The following is a 21,879-nucleotide window of genomic DNA, read 5'->3' as shown; positions in this document are numbered from 1 at the left end:
GGGGCCCACTGCCAATGACCCCCACTTATGTACCTCCCCTGCCACCTGTCTACACCCATGGTCCCGCTCTTCAGCAGCACTGAAGGAAGAGTGTGTGGGTGGCACACAGTGGTCTTTTCTGAAGATGCTAGAAGTGCTATCATTGCCCACGGTGGATATCAGGGGTGGACAAACTTGCTTAATGTAAGAGTCACAACAGAATAAACGTCAGATGTTTGAGAGCCACAAGCCGTGAACATCAGGACCGATTTTGCACTCACACCGCTCTCGCGTTCGTCTTCTCAGCGCGACTTCCTTCCGATTTCACACTATCTGCCCCGGGGCTAAAACAAGCGTCAGTGTTTTCGTGCAGCAAACAGAAACTGGTTTTTAGTGGTTTTTGTTTGCTGCGTGAAAATACCGACACTTGCTGCAGCCCCGGGGCAGATAGTGTGAAATCGGAAGGAAGCCACGCTGAGAAGACAAACGTGAGAGCGGTGTAAGGCGAGTGCAAAATCGGTCCAGGTGGGAAGGAAGGAAGGAAAATAAATAAGAGAGGGAGAAAGAGGTGGAAAGAAAGCATCTTTAACTTTAAATGCATTATCCAAGCTGGCCAACAGAGTGCTGGGGGCTATGAACTGGCCAAACTGTGGTCCGGGAGCCACACAATTCTTGTGAAAGAGCCACGTGACTCCCGAGCCCCAGTTTGGCCACCCCAGTGAATATGTTCAAATTCTTCTGCTTACTATTGTCCTTGATCAACCAAGTTTTGCAGTTTTTTTAAGGGGGAAAGTAAACAATATGGGCAAAGAGCTATAGTAAAACTCTGGCTATGTTCTTTCTTGTTTTAATGACCTCAGGAAGGCTGTGGTATCAGCAAGCGAATGCCAAGAGAGAGGTGTTTACTAATTTCTCCCACTGAACATATTCCCACCGCGAATTCCCCTTTAGCTGTTTCTACTCAAGCCTCAGTTCCATGGATGTGTTAATACGTCTTGATCTGCCCATGGGAAAAGAAACTGGGGGAATGATTTTGAGCTGGGAAATGTGAACACACACACCAAATTCTTCATTAAAGATCAAAGCGTATTGAGGCGGCTTTTTATTTTTAAAAAATGCTGGCGCTACTATGTTAAAGGCATATGTTACTTCTGTTTAAGAGAGACTATAGGATGATAAATGTTCACTCCACGACTAGTGATACTTCTATCAAGCAAACATCGTATCTGTGAAAAACTGTTTTCCATCTACAGCCATAGGTGTGAATTCTCAGGAGGTGATATACCTGTGTCTGGCTTTGTCCATTACAGACCAATAAGGAGGACTCATTTCTTCATCAAAGCAGGGGTGGAATTCTAGCAGGGGCTTCTTTGCATATTAGGCCACACCCCCCCATGTAGCCAATCCTCCTGGAGCTTACAAATAAGAGCCTTGTAACCGCTTGGAGGATTGGCTACATCAGGGGTGTGCGGCCTAATATGCAAAGGAGCTCCTGCTAGAATTTCACCCCTGCATCAAAGCAAAACCCCTCTGCATAGAGAACTGACGTAGAGAAGGGTTCTAGCCTGGTCTTCTCTTTGAAGTACTAGTTTTCCAAAGGGAGGGATTGTTTTGCGTGAAGGGACATCCAGCCACGTAAATTCCTGCCACCACCTGCAGTCTGCAAAGGTATGGCCCAGACATAGGTTATTATCTCAGTGGGCTGCAGAATCACTGCAGGCCTAACTTCAGCTTGGGTTCAGGGGTTCCATACTTCCCAGGTGTATGTGGGCCAGGGTTGCCAATCCTCAGGTGGGGGCAGGGTTTGGAGGCCCTCCCCCCACTTCAGGGTCATCAGAAAGCAGGGGGTGAGGGAAGGGAAATGTGTGCTGGATACTCCATTATTCTCTATGGAGACCGATTCTCATAGGATATAATGGAGAATTGATCCATGGATATCTGGGCCTCAGAGGGAGCCTGCTTTTTTTATGTAGAGGCATCAAATGTGCAGCATAGTGTCCAATGCCTCTCCTCGAAACACCCTCCAAGTTCCAAAAAGATTGGACCAGGGGGTCCTATTCTAAGAGCCCCCAAAAGAAGGTGCCCCTATCCTGCATTATTTCCAATGGAGGGAAGGGATTTACAAGGTGTGCGTTCCCTTTAAATGTGATGGCCAAAACTCCCTTTGGAGTTAAATTATACTTGTCACAACCTTGCTCCTGGCTGCACCCCCGATATCTCCTGGCTCCACCCCCAAAGACCCCAGATATTTCTTCAATTGGACTTGGCAACCCTAATATGGGCCCATGCAGGAGAGTGTACCTGGTCCTCTCCCTGTGGTACAACCACGGGTGGAATTCTAGCAGGTGCTCCTTTGCATATTAGGCCACACACCTCTGATGGAGCCAATCCTCCAAGAGCTCACAAGGCTCTTTTTTGGTAAGCTCTTGGAGGATTGGCTCCATCAGGGGTGTGTGGCCTAATATGCAAAGGCGCTCCTGCTAGAATTCCACCCCTGGGGACGCCTATCTTCAGATGGTCCCAAGCAGCCACTATTTTTTTTTTTTCATTGGAGACTCCATTCCTAACAGGACTGATGGTGGTTCCCAGGGCCATAGCCAGCAGGGGGCACGGGGGGTGGTGCCCCCCTACAGAATCTGCAGCACCCTCACTCACAGAATTCACAGCACCCCTACTGAAAGGGAATATTGGGTGGGCGTGCTGCAGATTCTATAGGGGCCACCACCCAGTGCCCCCCCATGCTGGCTATGGCCCTGGCAGCTCCCCTGAGACAATTCACATTAGGGAAACGGCGCGTGGAGATAAGCTCTGCCTCCTTGTGCTGTGGTTTCAATTCAAAGCGAACCGTGCCCGGGAAGCATGTAATTCCGGAACACATTTCTCAAACTGACTCAGGAACAATCCATGGGGGAAATGTGTGTGATTAGGCCTTGTGTGTTGCGTCGACTTGAACTCGATCGCCCCAATACTTGCCAGGAGCAGTCTGCATGTGAACCTGAGTTGGTGGTCGAAGTCATCCCTAACCAGAGTCTCTCTGTGTGTGCATTATTGCCGCTGTTGTCGTCGTTCTCTCTGTGACCTCTGGTGAAGTGTCCGGCTTTCTTTGCATGCACGGCCGTCGTCATCAGTGTCATATTAATGCCAACGACGTTTGGAAAGCACTAATGAACAAGTGCAATTTCTTTTCTCTATTGTTGGGTTTTTTGTAAAGTTGCTCAAATGCTCTCAGGTATGGCCGCCCTGAACGGAGGACTCGGTGCGACGGGCTTGACGAATGGTACAGCTGGCACAATGGATGCCCTCACCCAAGCCTACTCAGGAATTCAGCAGTACGCTGCCGCGGCATTGCCTACATTGTACAGTCAAAGTTTGTTACAACAACAAAGTGCTGCGGGCAGCCAGAAAGAAGGTAAGTCCTTTAAACTGTTAAACAAAAAAATAAAAAGTAGTCAAGGAGAACAGACCTGTTCTAGAGGGAACCTCAGAATAATCTGAATTCAGCCTATAGCTAAATTTCTGACATATGAAGCTGCCTCGGTCCATCAGAGTAAGTAGTGTCTACTCAGACTGGCAGCGGCTCTCCAGGGTCTCAAGCGGAGGTTTTTCACCCGTTTGCTTGGACCCTTTTTAGTTGGAGATGCTGGGGATTGAACCTGGGGCCTTCTGCTTACCAAGCTGATGCTCTACCACTGAGCCACCGTCCCTCCCTGACAACTCTACATGGCAGAAATTCTGTGATTGGCCCTGTCCTCCACGGCAGCCATTTTGTCGTGGCACCCACTACTCATTGTCAAAATTCCATGTGGCCATATGCTTAACAAGATTGGAGAGCCCTGTACTAGATCAGCCCAGAAAGGTGGAAACCTCTTCAGACTTCCTGATGTCCCTTTCAAGTTCATGGATAAAGAGATAATGATAATGGCAGCTGAGCGTCATCTAGTTATATTCATGTAATTGTGGTTTGGTGGATCCGAGAATGAATCTCCAGGATCCTCAGGTTCATTCACTTCCTCCTCCCTTCAACGTAGGTTGAAGACATCCTGATTTGTAACAAATGGCAAGGTGTTGCAAATTGACAAACTGGACAAAGTGACAAACTTTGACTCATGCATAAGAATTCCAAACCACAATTGATCCTGATTCAGAACCCTCTAAAGCAAGAAACAAATCAGAATTTGTTGCTTCATACAGTTCTAGTGTCACAACCAATTGTGGCTTGTTGCAAATCAGGAACTCTTCAATCTCTGAGCCACATTTCAGGGGAAGATCCGAGTTCATGAGCTTGGACTTCCAGGGCTTGTTCTTCAGTGAAACAGCCGCCATATGGAGTTCATGAGCTTGGACTTCCGGGGCTTGTTCTTCAGTGAAATAACTGCCGTAAGGAGTTCATGAGCTTGGACTTCCGGGGCTTGTTCTTCAGTGAAACAGCCGCCGTATGGAGTTCATGAGCTTGGACTTACAGGGCTTGTTCTTCAGTGAAACAGCCACCGTATGGAGTTCATGAGCTTGGGCTTCCAGGGCTTGTTCTTCAGTGAAACAGCCACCATTAAGTACAGGCACGTAAGTGTTCATGCATGGAGAATACACAGAGGATCTGTAAACAATTTTTTGCCCAGTTCCCAAATTCTTGTTTATTTGCATTTGCTTTGGAAATCCTGCCGCCCAGTGTTAATTAGTATGAATATTCACATTGCCTACTGCTTTGCAAAAGAAGCCAAACTACATCTTATGATTGGTCATGAGTTGAGTCAGGGGTTCTCATGAGCTAACTTGTTTTTCTGAAGAAAACTTACCCAAGTACCACAGGGCCAGTTAGGATCAGGCCTGCAGCACAAGAGGGCAATTTTCCTGAGCTGAAACAGCTGAGGAACATATCCCCATGTTGCCAGGTGTTTTTTTTAGGAGGAACTCCTTTGCATATTAAGCCACACCTCCCTGATGTAAGCTGACCTGTACACTCTTGGAGGATTGGGCACCACATTTTAAGAAGGATATAGACAATCTGGAACGGGTCCAGAGAAGGGTGACAAAGATGGTAAGGGGTCTGGAGACCAAGTCCTATGAGGAAAGGTTGAAGGAGCTGGGAATGTTTAGCCTGGAGAGGAGGCGGCTGAGAGGTGATAGGATCACCATCTTCAAATACTTGAAGGGCTGTCATAGAGAGGATGGTGTGGAATTGTTTTCTATGGCCCTAGAAGGTAGGACCAGAACCAGTGGGTTGAAATTAAATCAAAAGAGTTTCCGGCTCAACATTAAGAAGAACTTTCTGACCGTTAGAGCAATTCCTCAGTGGAACAGGCTTCCTCAGGAGGTGGTGGGCTCTCCTTCCTTGGAGGTTTTTCAACAGAGGCTAGATGGCCATCTGACAGCGATGAAGATCCTGTGAATTTGGGGTAGGTATTTGTGAGTTTCCTGAATTGTGCAGGGGGTTGGACTAGATGACCCTGGAGGTCCCTTCCAACTCTATGATTCTATTCTGTGATTCTAGAGTCAGTTTGGTGTAGTGGTTAAGTGTGTGGACTCTTATCTGGGAGAACCAGGTTTGATTCCCCACTTCTTCACTTACACCTGCTAGCATGGCCTTGGGTCAGCCATAGCTCTGGCAGAGGTTGTCCTTGAAAGGGCAGCTGCTGTGAGAGCCCTCTCCAGCCCCATCCACCTCACAGGGTGTCTGTTGGGGGGCAGGAAGGTAAAGGAGATTGTGAGCCTCTCTGAGACTCTTTGGAGTGGAGGGCGGGATATAAATCCAATATCTTCTTCTATCTTCTTGTTCTGTGATTGGCTACATTAGGGGTGTGTGGCCTAATATGCAAAAGAATTCCTGCTACACAAAAAGCCCTGCATGTTGCAACCATGTGGCTGGGTTGGGGGAGTCCCATCTCCTGACCAAGCATATGCAATTTGGTCCTAAAAGTATCTCAAAATACGATTCCTTTCAAGAATGCATTCTTGCTCCGAGGGAGCTTCCCTGTACTGTGAAACTTGCCGTTTCTGTTACTTGATTGCGTTCGAAGGTTAATGACAAGATCCATCGTCATTACATTGAAGGGTTCCTTATTTAATTGAGGGTCTTGCGGGCAAGCAAATAAATGATTGATTGCTTCTCACTCAGTGCCAGAAGAGCAAAATAAACCTCAGGAAGTTAACACTGGGAATAAATTAATACTAATTACAAAGTGCTTAATGAAATGAGGGAACGCTTCTCTCTCTCTCTGCCTCTCTGGAATTGTTGTTTTATTTCTCCCCTTCCCCTAGTTTCTGATCAATTTTAGACCGGAAGGAAAGAGTATCAGGTAGGGGTCCACGTTCAGGTCTGTTTGAGCCGAAAATCTACCCGAAAATTACCTTTCGGATAAATTTCAGCATCCCAAATGTATTTGGGTTCTCTTGGGAATTTCTTTTTAAATCCTGAAAAGTTCCGTTTATATTACGAATTACCAGGCAGATCTGAAAAGAGTAGAAGTAGAAGCCCAATACACAGAGGTTTTTTTGTAGCAGGGACACCTTTGCATATTAGGCCACACCTCCCTGGTGTAGGAATCCTCCAATAGCTTACATTAGGCCCTGTAACAAGAGCCCTGTAAGCTCTTGGAGGATTGGCTACATCAGGTGGGCGTGGCCTAATATGCAAATGAGTTCCTGCTACTAAAAAAAGGCCCTGCCGATACAGCTGTTCGTGCCTCTCAGCTGTTTATCAGGCTTTTGCATCAGTCCCTTTAAAGACAGAAGACAGCCTGAGCATCAGCTGTGCCCACGAGGCTGCAGAAGAAACCAGTCCAGGTTCTACTGTGCTGCCAGGAACAGATTGCTCTCAGCAGGCTGGGCTTTGTGCTGACTTCTCCGGGCTGCAGGAGAAGTGAGTGCAGCCCAGATTGGCTGTGCCCACAGGGAACAGATTGTTTCCTCACAAGCTCAGCTTTGCACTGGCTTTTATTTTAACCAATATTTTTCTTCTTAGGTCTGTTGGACCTGGAAAAATTCAGAATTTCTGAAAAATCCCAGATATGACTACCATATCAGTATTGGGGTCCAGGATTTTTTTTTTTGGTCAGAAATCACCTTTTTTCCTGTACAAGAAACTATAGCCTTACCTTCACCAACTTAAAGGCCCTAATTAGGCAAAAAATGGAATACAGACGTTCTAAATAAATTTTAAATTGAAATTATTGCGAAATTCAAGCAGCAGGGAGCTATAATCAGGGCTTTTTGAGCAGGAATGCAGTTCCGGCTGCCTCTGCATCAGGGGATGTGCCCTAATATGCAAATGAGTTCCTGCTCAGTTTTTTCTTTTAAAAAACCCTGTGCAAAACGATGGCGAGATCAGGGGTGTGGCCTAATATGCAAATGAGTTCTTGCTTGGCTTTTTCTTTTAAAAGCCCTGTTCAAAATGACGGTGACATCAGGGGTGTGGCCTAATATGCAAATGAGTTTCTGCTGGGCTTTTCTTTTTTAAAAAAAACCTTGGCTATAATTTTCTAGCAAGAAATGTAAGACTGTACATGGACATTATTAGTGCTCCAGATTAGATATATATTTTTCAGTCACATTAGATGGGGTTGTTAGGCATCTTTTCTTAAGCTGAATGAGGCCTGCAGGGAAGAGAGAAAGATCTGCAATAGCAGAATATCTCCGTCATCAATTCCTTATAAGAAGTCTTGCCACTCCGTCTAAGTGCACTGATATTTTGTTCAGAGTGTAGAGCAAAAACACATGAAAACAATAAGTGCAATCTGTGGTGATCTCATTGCAAATGTTTCCTCTAACTTGAATTACATTTGCAGGACAAATTTCCCTCCTTTCCTGCTTCCCCCCACCCCACCCCAATACAAGCCGCTGCTGAAGATTGGGGGACCTTGTAGAAAAGTGTGTCATGCAGTGGTCTGTTCACAGAACTGTGTATGTTTGTGTGTTTAGGAAAGGGGATTTGGGGCAACTGTCCCATTTTGATGCAGGCCCCTCCCCCAAGCTACATGAAATATTGTTCCGGAAGCCCCTTCATAAGTCCTAAACAACACCTTTTCAGGAGGCACAAGGCGCTGGTGGGAGAATACAGGAAAGATCCACTTCCACAAACAGCAGTGAAGTTCTGCTACTAATAGCTGCAGTTTTAAATCAGTACATCTAATTTGCAACATGGCCCCATCTGTGGATACTTAAATCTGGAGATTGGGGCCATGGACAAACAAGATAGATCTGTCTATAAACCTTAGGGGAAACCCCAGGTTTGCAGAAAAATCTGATTTTAAAAAAATACACTGAAGGGGTTAAGCCCTGCCCCCCCCCACAAAAAAATAGAAGCAGCATCTAGAACTTTAAGAACTGAATGCCTTCTGCAGTGGCCAGTGTATTGCCAGCCTTCAAACCTTGGTTTTTGCCAGTAAAAGGTAGGAAGATGGGGCAGGGCTATTCAAAGGGCTGTTTTGGCCTTGGAGGGAGGACTCATCGGGGCCAGACTTTGCTGCAACCACTGACAGGCCTGGCTATTCACTAATGTTCAACAGCAGCCACCACACGAAAGCCAGTCTGGTACAGTGTTTAGAGAACCAGGAATCTGAGGCTCTGTCACGACAGCTTGTTGGGTGACCTTGGGTCAGTTAATATCAATCAGCCTAATCTACCTCACAGGTTAGTTTTTGTAAAGGATAAAATACAGGGCAGGAGAATGCTGTAAGCTGCTTGGGGGGGGGGGGTGTCATGATTTTGAAGGAAGGCAGGGTATAAATAAAGTAAAAAAGTAACAAGTATAGCTGAAGGTGGGGGGAGACGGATAAAAGGTAAGTTGTTTGGTGGATGGGAAGAAGAGAAGGAAACAAGGAAAGGTAAGGATACGGGGGTTGCCAGGAGGAGTGAAAGGAAATAGTATGGAAGAGAGCAGGGCTCTTTTTCAGGAAGGCGCTCCTCTGCATATTAGGCCACGCCCCCTGATGTAGCCAATCCTCCAAGAGCTTAGAGGGATCTTAGTAGGATCTTAGTACAAGGCCTACTGTAAGCTCCAGGAGGATTGGTTACATCAGGGGGGCGGGGCGTAATATTGCAGAGGAGCTCCCGCTAGAAAAAGAGTCCTGGAGGAGAGGATTCAGGGGGAAATAAAGTGGCCTCCACAAGTCCTTTCAGGTTTCCCACCTTGCAGCTGGGTCTGGCCCAGTAGCTGGCACTGTGCAACTTGTCCATCGTTTCCCTGGGGAGAAACTGCCAGGGCTGGGAAGGAGGGAGAGCTGAAGACTGGGAGGCAGAGAAGGAAGGAGAGAAGGAAGCAGAATAGGAGAGGGGCTATGGGGGCGGCCAGGGAAGGGAAGAGAAAACAGAGGGGGGAGGGAAAATAAGAGCCCCCCTCAAAATCCTTGCAGGTCCCTCACTTGTAATGTTAATTTTATTAACAGCAAGTTAAAACAATCATAGTTGTAATGCAGTTGTGTGTTTTTTCATCCTGGGTATTCATGTATAAGGAGGTTGAAATGGAAATGTCCCAGTTTCATCCTGGGAATGTTCTCAGCACAAAAGAAAGCAGCTGATCACTTGCTGTTTGCTTGTCCTTTTTCCCCTCAAAGGTCCAGAAGGAGCAAACCTCTTCATTTACCACCTCCCGCAGGAGTTCGGAGACCAGGACATTCTGCAGATGTTCATGCCTTTTGGAAACGTTATTTCTGCTAAAGTCTTCATTGACAAACAGACCAATCTGAGCAAGTGCTTTGGTACGCGACCATTTAGTGCGCAAGGCCGTAGAGAGGCACAGAGAAAATAGGGAGGTGTGAATTAATACCACTGTCTGCTTTGCGCAAGTCTGATTTATTTCTAAACTTGTGTCTTCGTGGCTTACAAGTTTGGTGTAGTGATTTAAGTGTGTGGACTCTTATCTGGGAGAACCGGGTTTGATTCCCCACTCCTCCACTTGCAGCTGCTGGGATGGCCTTGGGTCAGCCATAGCTCTCGCAGGGGTTGTCCTTGAAAGGGCAGCTGCTGCGAAAGCCCTCTCAGCCCCACCCACCTCACAGGGTGTCTGTTGTGGGGGAAGAAGATATAGGATATTGTAAGCCGCTTCGAGTCTCTGATTCAGAGAGAAGGGTGGGGTATAAATTTGCAGTCTTCTTAACCGTTGCGATGGCGTGGGGACGTTGAAGGTCTCTGTGTAAATGGAGCATCTCTCCCGACCCATCAACTGGCCTAAGTGCTCCTTAGTTTCTCATAATCCCATTTATGCTTTAAATTGAATATTGTAGTAAATGGAATATTGGAGCTAGTATAGGAAGCTGCTGCTTAAGAAGTGCACGCTGTTGAATGGTGCAAAAGCTCACCTATGAACTAGCAATGACAAGAACTTCGTGGATATTTATTTTCATATCGTACAACCTTTTGTACTCCCGTTGAGGATCACTGAGAGACTCTACAATAAAAAAAAGAGCTGAAAATACTAGCGCCACAACAATATTTTTAGGTGCCAGGAGAACCTGGCGCCTGGGATTCGTTGATCCCCATTTCAAAGTGTTACTCTTCCAACATGCAGTTGGATCAGTTTAATAAAGATTTTTTTTTGGGGGGGGGGGGAATGCATTCTGACATGCTCAACGGAGTGTGTCAGATGTATTAAACTAATTATATCCCATGTGAGGGACCGACATTTTACTGTACAATCAAGCTATATTATTACGGACACCTAATTATTCTCTTTTGTGTAAGAAAATGCTCCACGTTTAACTCATTACTTGCAATTATGTTAAATCCTCTCTCCTGGATTCAGAAAGGCTATGCAATTAGATGGGGAGGAGGATTTGGGGGAGGATGTCCTATGTAGAATTGATAGTACTTGACAAGTAAGTCATAATACTCTAGAGAGTATGGTTTTGCAGTCCTTCCACAAGTGGTGTAAATTTATATGGATGGTGTTTTGGGTTTTTTTGCAACACCTATTTCCTTGGATGAAGAGGGTTCTGGGGTAGTTCCATGTTAAGCATAGCCTGGGAACCTAACTTTTGAAATCCAAAATATTCCGTCCTAGTTTTATTCCAAATCTGCGCTTTGAGTCTTTTAAAATTTCGTTTAAATGAGCGGGGGAGTTGGATTCCAAGGGCCCGTTCTGCAAATGACAGTGCTTTCTTCAGGCACCAGGAGTAACCCATTGGCTTAAGAAGGTTGCTGTAGAACAGCCAAATACCACTGTTAACGGGAATGTGTCCACCTCAAGGGATCTGCAGAGTTAAGGATATTCTTAATAACGGCAGAATACTTGGGAGTCTTGCGCCAAGTTTGGTGTAGTGGTTAAGTGTGCGGACTCTTATCTGGGAGAACCGAGTTTGATTCCCCTCTCCTCCACTTGCACCTGCTAAAATGGCCTTGGGTCAGCCATAGCTCTGGCAGAGGTTGTCCTTGAAAGTGCAGCTGCTGGGAGAGCCCTCTCAGCCCCACCCACCTCACAGGGTGTCTGTTGTGGGGGAGGAAGGTAAAGGAGATTGTGAGCCGCTCTGAGACTCTTCGGAGTGGAGGGCGGGATATAAATCCAATATCTTCATCTACCTTACAGGGTGTCTGTTGTGCGGGGAGGAAGGTAAAGGAGATTGTGAGCCGCTCTGAGACTCTTCGGAGTGGAGGGCGGGATATAAATCCAGTATCTTCATCTACCTTACAGGGTGTCTGTTGTGCGGTGGGGAAGGTAAAGGAGATTGTGAGCCGCTCTGAGACTCTTTGGAGTGGAGGGCGGGATATAAATCCAATATCATCTTCTTCTTCTTTCAATTTTCATAACTCAATTTTTTTTAAAAAAAATGGCTTATTACAACAAAGTGAGAGAGTTAACTATTTCAAAGGTAGGGGGAAAACAATTCTAGAAGAAGCAGATGAAAATCGTTATTACGAATAATCCAAAGAGTGGGAATATTGCCATATGACATGGGATTAAATTTAAACAAGATGCTTGAAATTTCACATACAAAGCTCATATAGCATGCTGCATAGGGGTTTACCTATCCACCCACCCCGAGACATTTTCCTGATCTGTTATCCTTCCACAAAGCAATCGCTATGTTGCCGGTATATTTTCCCCAGTGTGGAAAATAGTAGCTCTCCAAGGCTGCTTCAGATAGGAAAACTGCAGAAGAGTTAAAATCCTCTCTTCCTCCACCAGGATTGGGGCCCGCCAGACAGTTAGTATCTGTGGGGGGGGGAGCATTTTGCACCTTTAGGTTCAGCGTGTTCTTCAGTCTGACCCATAGTGATGTAGTTGGTGATAGAAAGGGCTGTCAAGTCAGAGTCCATTTACCACGTAGGGTTTTCAAAACAAGAGACAATCACAGATGGTTGGCCACTGGTGTAGTGGTTAAGTGACAGCCAGTTTGGAGTAGTGATTAACTGTGTGGACTCTTATCTGGGAGAACCAGGTTTGATTCCCCACTCCTCCACTTGCACCTGCTGGAATGGCCTTGGGTCAGCCGAAGCTCTGCCAGAGGTTGTCCCTGAAAGGGCAGCTGCTGTGAGAGCCCTCTCCAGCCCCACCCACCTCACAAGGTGTCTGTTGTGGGGGAGGAAGGGAAAGGAGATTGTGAGCCACTCTGAGACTCTTCGGAGTGGAGGGCGGGATATAAATCCAATATCATCATCATCATCGTCATTGCCTGGCTCTGTGTCAGGATTTCTTGGAGGTCTCCCATTCAGGCCCCGGATTCAGCAGGAGCTCACAGGAGAACAGCTCCTGAACCTTTCTAACAGTTCCCCCTCCTCCTCCGCACCTTGTCCATTGAATAGTAGGTGCAGCTGCATAACAATCCTTGGATGAGCTCCACCACCTGTTTTTCTACAAAACGACCCCTGCTCCCATCCAAATACTAGCCAGGGCTGACCCTGCTTTGCTTCCAAGATCTAACAAGACCGGGGCTACCCCGGGCCATTCATGTCAGAGCAATGTACAGTTAGTGGGTAGAATGTATCCATTCAGGAATGGGAAATGTTTCAAACTGTGAATCAGTTTATACTGATAGTTTCAGAAGATAGCCATGTTGGTCTGCAGTAGATGAGCTAGATTTGAGTTCAGTAGAAACTTATTGGAGCAGCGGTGCTGGAGAAGGCTCCTGCCCATTCCTTGAACAGCGAAGGTGACAAACAAATAAATATTGGAGCGCATAAAACCAGACATGCCATTGGAAGCAAAAATCCCAAAACGGCAACTGACTTATTCCAGCTATGTCATGCGGAAATACTCACTAGAAAAATCAATTATGCTTGGAATGGTTAGTGGCAGAAGGAAACCAAGCTGCCAAAGAACACGGTGGCTAGATACCATAAAAGTCAACACCAGCTCGAGCATGGAACAATTCAAGGAAACTGTACAAGATCGAAAAACATGAAGGAAGCTGACCCATAGAATCGCCAAGAGTTGGTCATTACTGAATGTTTAACAACAACAGCACCTTAGAAACTAACCGGATTTTGGGGGTACTAGGCTTTCAAGAGTCTAAATTCCCTTCATTAGATCCAGCAAAGGGAGATTTGACTCTCGAAGGTTTGTACCCCCAAAATCTTCTTGGTCTTTAAGTGCTACTAGACTCAAATCTAAATCATCAGTTTATACTCTGCCTTAATTTAAGGATAGCTCAAAATGACCTGACCTATATGTAGTGTCTAACTCCCAGAAGTCTGAACAGAATTTATACGGTTGATATGCATACTTTATTCACACGTTGAAGAATGCCCCAAGGGTAGCGAGAAGTGGTTAGAGATGCAATTAACAACATTACAAGTTATTCACACAGAAGAAACGTGGTGATTGGGTTTTTTGCTAGAATTTTGTCAGGATGTAAGATCAAATGATATAGCCTTTTTTGCTGAACAGGCTACTTGCAGCCAAGAGAGCCCCCTGCTTGACAGTTGAAACTGTATCTGTATCTGGAGCTGCGAGAAAGGACAGGCACAAAAGTTGTGAGGACATGGGGTAAATCAAGCTAGGTATTATCGACCAGGCCCCTGGCGGGGGGTAGGAATTGCACCACAGGGATGGCCTGTTTGTTGTAAATAATGTACTTCATGCAGTAAATGTACTACTGTTGGGGGGTTTTTTGCGACTAAGCCATAGCTGACTTATGGCAACCCCATAGGGTTTTCAAGGCAAGAGATGTTCAGAGGTAGTTTGTAATTACCGGACTCTGCATCACAACCCTGGTGTTCCCTGGAAGTTTCCCATCCAAATATTAGCCAGAATCAACCCTGCCCAGCTTCTGATATCTGATAAGATCCAACTTAGCTTGGGCTAGCCAGGTCAGGGCAAATGTTCTATACCACCAAAGATTAAAAATGTTTAATGTGTGTAATTGAGGGGGGGGGGATCCTTCCTTCCCCCTCTTCCAAAGTTATATCATTTACTTTTCTTCAAATCCGTATTCTTTTTTCTCATTCATTCCTTTCCCACCCCTCCGCCCACCTTGTGTCTCGTAGGTTTTGTTAGCTACGACAATCCCGTCTCTGCGCAAGCTGCTATACAGGCTATGAACGGCTTTCAGATCGGAATGAAACGCTTGAAAGTTCAGCTGAAGCGCTCCAAAAATGACAGCAAACCTTACTGATCTTAACCCCAGAAGCTTACTGCTATTAATTTAGATTTCTTAGGGTAAGTCCCTTGAGCAACCCACCCTCCCATGGGGTAGGGCGGGCACAGTTTAAGGAAGAGTGTAAGAACATTGTCAACCAACGCCAAGAGACAGATATTCTTACAATCCTGCTTCCATTTTCCCCACCCCACAGTAAAGGAGACTTTACTGGCCTAACTGCATAACTTTTGAATTTGAAAAAAAAAACATGAATTTGAAATCCAGATTTCAAAAAAGAAAATTATGCTTAAAAGGAGGGGGGAGAGAAACCTCAAATTTTAAGGATTCAAAATTGTTGAGGGGGGCGGGGGGGGGCAGGAATGGGCAATTTAACTCTCTCAGTCCTGGTGTCCTTAACACCTTTGATGGGGATAATGGAAGTATTTGTACATCTGGTCCTAGACTTACCCAAATGGCACCAGCAGTTTACAGGTTAACAATATGGCCTCAGGCCAGATGGAGAACTTACTTAAAAACAAAATTACTTAACGAGACTTCAGTTTGTTTTTCATAAGGGGCTTGAATTATTATTATTTGTTCAAAGGATTTCAACTTAACACAATGTTTATGTTATCGTGTTATATACTGGTTGTCTTTATATATTTTTAATTTTTTTTTCCTTTCTTGTTTTTTCAGTCTTTAAGGATTTTTTTTTTAAAGAGCATTAGTGTAAAAACAAAAACAAAAAAGACGTAAAGATCTGTTTCTAAAGCTACAGGGTTTAAAATAAATAAGATACTTGATGTTTCTTGAAAGATAAAAAATTTAATAAATAGTAATACTAATAATAGATAACAAAAAGAAAGCCACAGGCCTGTAAATTTTATTTGTAAAAAAAGCATTTCTATTTTTATACAAAAATTTTTACTGCCTCAGAAGTAATGGAAGTTATTTATTGCCTATTGTTAACTTATTCGATATCTAAAGAGCAGCTCTCTCTGCTAGCTAGATTCTTTTGAAGTAGTCTCTGGAGTATATGTGCCGAGAATGGGTGCTTTTTCACCGTTGAATCCTACATCTTTTATGGTTCATGCTTTTTTATCCTCTTGTTTGTATTCTGTCTGGTTACCTTGTTCGTAGTTTCCATTATCGAGTTTAAAGTTGAGTTGTCTTGATTATGCTCTCTCTCCTACCCACCCCTACGCCGCACCTTCCCCTTATGTCACATTTGTTAAAACTGGTCCTTTATCTCCCCCTTCTACCCCCCCCCCAATACAGCAGGAATCCATCCTCTCTAATTCCTTTCGGATGAATTCTTTTTGGGGGAGGGGATCTCTCATTGTGCTGTTGTTGACGAGTTATTGTACAGTTAATGCAAATTGCGTGAATGGCTGAGATTCTAATGATGAAAGATTTGCATTAGTTTTCTCCTGCACCCATTAAAAAATGATTTTGTTTCTGCTGCATAGATTCTCCGTAACTTTTTTTCCTCTTCCTTGTTTTTCCCTAGACATCTTCATGCCCGTTAGCTTCATCGTTTGCCTAGCATGTCCCTGTGGCGTCTCAAATTTTAAAAAAAAAGTTTCATCGTCCCGTCATTGTCTCTGATGTCTTTCTGACCTCACATCATAATTTGGTTCTCCTACTGACCTTTTGATCTATAGTTTGAACCTTTGAAATTTGCATGTGACCTCATCTAGCTATGAATTCTGGGAAGTCAATGTGAAAAGCATTGCTGCATTTGTGCAAGATCGAAATTTTATTATTAGTCAAATTAAGAATAGGGTTATTTAAAAAAAACAATAACACACACACAACCTGTGGCAAAATGTTTTGTTAGGGTTTTCAGTTTTCCTTTTCTTCCTTTTTTTCTTTTTGTTTTTTGTTAATTGTTGGTTTTTTTAAAAAAAAAACAGACTTGAAAGTATTATACAGAGATTGGCATTCTGGCTGGTCGCTGGTGACAGTAGCAATATGTATCCAGAGGCACCGAATGTTGATTTCTTAACAGACTACTTCCAAAACAGTTTGAAGAAGAAAAACTGTCTGATTTTAAGTCTCTAGAGGTCTGTAATAGTTTTTACATTTTTCAGGCAGTGTAAAGTTTTTTGATAAGGCCATTTTAGGTGGCTCACTTTCTCATTAAGAATATATATATAGAACCACTTTTTGTAGATTAGTAAAACAGAAAAAAAAATTTACCCTGTTTTAGGGCAAATGCTACCTATTTGTGTCACCTTTTGCTGAACTGACTCACAAGTTAGACAATCCATGAATTAATGCACATGAAAATTACCTATATTTTATACTGTTTCAGTGTACAGGAGAAAAAAGTTAACTGTATGATGTCGTTCCATTGGTGCTTCTGTGAATTCAGTTGTGATTCCATCCTGGGTCTCACGGTCTCTTAAGTGTTCTGTGTTTATAAATGAGAAGTTTGAAATTGGTTTTTACTTGAACAACATCAACAGCAGAAAACAAAAAAAAATTAAATTTCAAAAAACAAAAAAAGTTGTTTGCTTAAAATAAATAACAAAAAAAAAAAGTTTTCATGTGAGAAATAAAAACTATTCCAGACTAAGTTTGTGTTGGCTTCTGTGACGCATTGGTGTCAATTTTTCTTTTTCTTTTCTTTTCTTTTTTTGGGAGGGGGATTATTATTGTGGACAATTTAGATGTGTTTGTGTTCAGCAAAATGTGATCATTCTTTTTTTCTTTTAAAGAAATAATAATAAAAAAAAGAAATCAGTGGGGGAAAAAAAAAACAACTTAGTGCCAAATTCCAAAGGTACTTTTTTTCTCTTCCTAGAGCTTCAAGTGTGTTTCTTGTGCAAAGTAATTTGATAACATGGGTATTTTACTATGTGTTTTGTATAAATCCCTAATATTTAAAGGAAAAAAAGAGGTTTAAAAGTTTGTTAACTTGCTATCCTGTGGTCTTGTTGCCTGAAATCGTTGTTGTTTGTTAATTCTCTTAGATGTTTTTTGTACAACATTGTATAAGTGCCCATGTTTCACCTTTTTCTAACCACTCCGCACATCTATGCTGTGGAAGCAAACCTCATGTTGCCATTTCTTCATAATGTATGGAAACCCTCTAAGGTGAGAAAGTTCTGAACTTTTAATCCTTTCCACCCAGAGCTGTCTTGAGTGTTAATACTTTTATACATTCACCATTTTGCTGTTTATTTTTATATATACATATATATATATATCTATAGCTATAAATATATATATACTTAATTTTTTGTGGTTTATTTAATACATGGTTGAAGTCAGAAAATGCACAGGGCAGAACTGAAGGACAAAAAAAATATTTTATTGCTGTCTAAATTTCTTCTGTATCTATAACTGAAAAAAAAAATATTTAAAATAGTAATTGTGGTTCTCCTTTTTAGGTCTTTGAATTTTTTTGTCTTTTCTTAAAAAAAAAGAGCTTTTAAATATGCTGCTGGAATATGCTACTCAGTATTAATAAAATAAAAGAATTCTTTAATTATGTATTGTATAAGCCACTCCTAGAAAGGAGAGGTTAAACCCAACATTTGAAAACATTAAGGAAAAAAAATATTTTTGTAATGAAATAAAATGAACTTTTGCTTAAACCCAATGCACTAGAACTTCCTGGATGAAACTTCATTGTGCAATGCACTTAAAACTACTTTTTACAAGATGAGGTTTACAGGTATTGTAACGCTTTGATGTGTTATCTGCCATTATCTGCAGTATCCTGGTCCAGACGGAAGAGAGCCAACGTCGGTGAGGTGATATCTTTTGTTAGCCTGACTTCCGTTTGGAAAAGGAGCGTGCAAACTTTCAAACAGTTGACAAATTCTACCCCCACCCCCCCCACAAAAAAAAATTGAAATGTGACTACCACTCAGCTGTGTTGAGAACACACCTGGAACACAATCCATCCCCCGTTGTATGCACAGGAATCCATACAGGATCTTGGCACAAGCAGCTTGTACATTTATGTTAGGGTTGCCAGCCTCCAGTTGAGTCCCAGAATCCGGGCTCTTTTTTTTTTTTGCAGCAGGAACTCCTATGCATATTAGGCCACACACCCCTGATGTAGCCAATCCTCCTAGAGCTTGCAGTACGCCCTGTACCAAGAGCCCTGTAAGCTCTTGGAGAACTGGCTACATCAACGGCCCCCAAGCTTATTGGCACCAGGGACCAGTTTTGTGGAAGGCAATTTTTCCACAGACCGGTGGGGGTGCTATGGTTTTTGCTGCCCCCATGCCCACACTCCATCCCTGCCCCCCACGGGGGGGGGGTCTTTAAATGAGGAGTAGGTGAAGGTCTCTGCCTCACTCCGTGGCCCAGTTGCTGACAGGCCATGGACCGGTACCGGTCTACAGATCGGGTGTTGAGGACCCCTGGGCTACTTCAAGGGTGTGTGGCCTAATATGCAAAGGTGTTCCTGCTACAACAAAAAGCCCTGACAAGAATCACCCCACCATGGTCCTTTTTTTTGCTTATCTACCCAGAATTACTACAGAAAATGGCATTACGCCGCATCTACCCCCAAATCTCCAGGAATTTTCAAACCCTAAGCATGTGGCCCTTGGAAGAAGCAGGAGCCCTTAGATCTGCCCTTCATTGGCAGTTGATAGCCAGCTGTAGCATACTGGATAAGGCATAGCTAGCCATACATATAAAACCAGTCCCATCCCTAGCCTCTCCAGCTAAAGTACCCCAGGGAGAACGTGCTTAGGAAAGAGACTTTTTCTGTGTGTGCCTGAGAGCTGTGGCCAGTCAGAGAAGGGCAATGCTAAACTAGTTGGGCCAAACCTCTGACAGCTTCAGCTGTCAAGAACGTAAGAGAAGCCATGTTGGATCAGGCCAATGGCCCATCCAGTCCAACACTCTGTGTCACACAGTGGCCAAAAAAAAAGGTGCCATCAGGAGGTCCATCAGTGGGGCCAGGACACTAGAAGCCATCCCACTGCCCTATCCACCCAATCACCAAGAATACAGAGCATCACTGCCTCAGACAGAGAGTTTCATCAATACGCTGTGGCTAATAGCCACTGATGAACCTCTGCTCCATATGTTTATCCAAGCCCCTTTCGAAACTGTCTATGCTTGTAGCCACCGCCACCTCCTGTGGCAGTGAATTCCATGTGTTAATCACCCTTTAGGTGAAGGGCTTACTTTTATCCATTCTAACCCGACTGCTCAGCAATTACATTGATTGCCCACGAGTTCTTATATTGTGAGAAAGGGAGAAAAGGACTTCTTTCTCTCCCTTCTCTATCCCATGCATAATCTTGTAAACCTCTATCATGTCACCCTGCAGTCGACGTTTCTCCCAAGCTAAAGAGCCCCGTTTTAACCTTTCTTCAAAGGGAAAGTGTTCCAGCCCTTTAATCATTCTAGTTGCCCTTTTCTGCACTTTTTCCAATGCTATAATATCTTTATTGAGGTGTGATGACCAGAATTGTGCACAGTATTCCAAATGTGGCCGCACCAATGATTTATGCAGGAGCATTATGATACTTGTTTTCAGTTCCCTTCCTAATAATTCCCAGCATTGTGTTGGCCTTTTTAATTGCAGTCGCACACTGCCTCGATATTTTCAGACAGTTATCTACCACGACCCCAAGTTCTCTGCCTTGGTCAGTCTCCTCCACACTCCATTGACTTGCATTTATAGTTAGGACTTTTGGACCCAAAAATTCAAGAGCACTGCTAGAAGCTCGGCGTATCTAGCTGGACTTTTGATAATAAGACTCTTTCCTCCATTCTTCCCTCTCTCAAGATGCATAATAAATTGTTTTGGAAGTCCATGAGACCTGGCATCACTGAAGAGTGTGGGCAGATGGAAAAGTCATAAATCCAGTTGGGAAGCAGCATACTTTGAAGCTGATTCCACACTCACCTTGGTCCGGGGCAGGCTTCCGTTTCCGCGCGGAGAAAGCTGGCGATTTTGCACTAGTTGCTCCACGTCATCATTCTGCGTGGGGCAAAGCTGCAATTTGACCCCCCCCCCCACATTGTAAACCTGTTTTTTCAGGTTTACACTGCGGCGGGACAAATCACAGGTTTGCCCTGTGCAAAATGGCCGCGCAGAACAACTGGTGCAAAATCACCAGCTTGCTCCGTGCGGAAACAGAAGCCTGTTCCGGACCATGGAGAGTGCAGAATCAGCCTGAGAAAATCTTTGGGAATGGGCTTTTGGGTTGATCAAAGCCAAAGACCGATTTCTCACTAACGTTGCTCCACCCCCCAGGCTTCTGTTTCCCCCAAGCACAAGAGACCAATTTCCCACCAGTTGCTCCATGGGCTTCCAATTCCTTCCAATTCCCCGTGTGACATTCTAATCCTTAAAAGACAGCATCACAAAACCACACAGAGAACTGGAGGGAGCCCTGCATCAAAATGCACCCACAAAGCAACTGGTGGGAAATCGATTGCTTGCACCAGGGGAAACAGAAGCCTCGGAGCGGAGCAACACTAGTGAGAAATCGGTCAACGTTTCAGTTGGATTGCCCTAGCGCTATAGAGACCTATGGCACTTTGCCTTGCGGTTGCATGTTGGCATGTCAACGCACAAGTTCCTGAATGCATCTGACGAAGAGAGCTGTGCTTCTTGCAAGTTTATGCTACAATAAAAATCCGTTGGTCTTAAAGGTGCTACTGGGCTCTACTATTTTGCAGCAACAGCCTAACATAGCTAACTCCTCAGGATCAGAAAGAGGAAGGTCAGTCAAGACTCCGCATCGCATATCCCCAAGTATTTCACAATGTCCCCACGCCTTTGCACAGCCGTTGTGTTTGCTGCACTGCCATAACATTTCTAGCTGCAAAGAGTTGGAAAGGCTGCCAAATAAATAAATAAATAAATAAATCTGTGTCTTTTCCCCACTCACCCCCAAAAAAGGGGAGAACGATACAGACTTCCTAAACATGCAATCTCCACACATCAGGGAACCCAGGCTGATCTTGGCTTGGGGGCTATACATCCCTAAGTATTCGGGAATCCTGAAGTAGATCTTGGGTGCAGATGTTCCAGCACAGCTATTTGGAATGGGAGTCATTTCTCTGAAATGAATAATCGATGACACATTTGTAATCCACCTTGCTTACTGTTTACCAGTCAAATGGGCACAGCTTACTGTTTAACTTGACAAAGGGTGGCATATAAACTTGGAAGCTTGCATGCTCCGATGGTAGAAAGGTATAGCCCCACCAATTTTGTGCCTCTTTTTCTCTGTCATGGCAATATAGGGGCCCAGCCCTAAAAACATTCACTATGGAGAGAGAGAGAAGCCCCCTAAATCCTACGTATTTGCAGGATAAAGCCCAGGAAACATTCTGTTTAAAGATGCTGATAACCCTTCACTGCCTTTTCCCCACTTTCTTTCAGATTAGATTGGATAGCATT

At 44.1% G+C, this 21,879-nt stretch overlaps 1 protein-coding gene across 16 annotated transcripts in view; it reads left to right on the top strand.

Moving 5' to 3' along the window:
- The window catches only part of CELF2 (CUGBP Elav-like family member 2), a 554,552-nt gene extending 537,555 nt beyond the window's left edge, over positions 1 to 16,997 (top strand). For 9 of the 16 annotated variants that reach the window (XM_060245946.1, XM_060245945.1, XM_060245953.1 and 6 more), the window contains 4 exons: positions 3,191 to 3,388; positions 9,528 to 9,671; positions 14,395 to 14,566; positions 15,997 to 16,997. In XM_060245946.1, the coding sequence (XP_060101929.1) occupies positions 3,191 to 3,388; positions 9,528 to 9,671; positions 14,395 to 14,522 (470 nt within the window). In that variant the 3' untranslated portion in view covers positions 14,523 to 14,566; positions 15,997 to 16,997. The remainder of the gene's footprint in view (positions 1 to 3,190; positions 3,389 to 9,527; positions 9,672 to 14,394; positions 14,567 to 15,996) is intronic. The other 7 variants (XM_060245947.1, XM_060245948.1, XM_060245954.1 and 4 more) reach the window with 1 other exon arrangement.
- The last annotated feature ends 4,882 nt before the right edge of the window (positions 16,998 to 21,879 follow it).

This window comes from Heteronotia binoei, chromosome 8, assembly GCF_032191835.1.
Source record: "Heteronotia binoei isolate CCM8104 ecotype False Entrance Well chromosome 8, APGP_CSIRO_Hbin_v1, whole genome shotgun sequence".
Classification (NCBI taxonomy): Eukaryota; Metazoa; Chordata; class Lepidosauria; order Squamata; family Gekkonidae; genus Heteronotia; species Heteronotia binoei.
The sequence above is the reverse complement of the archived record's forward strand: the minus strand, read 5'-3'. Positions and strand labels throughout refer to the sequence as shown.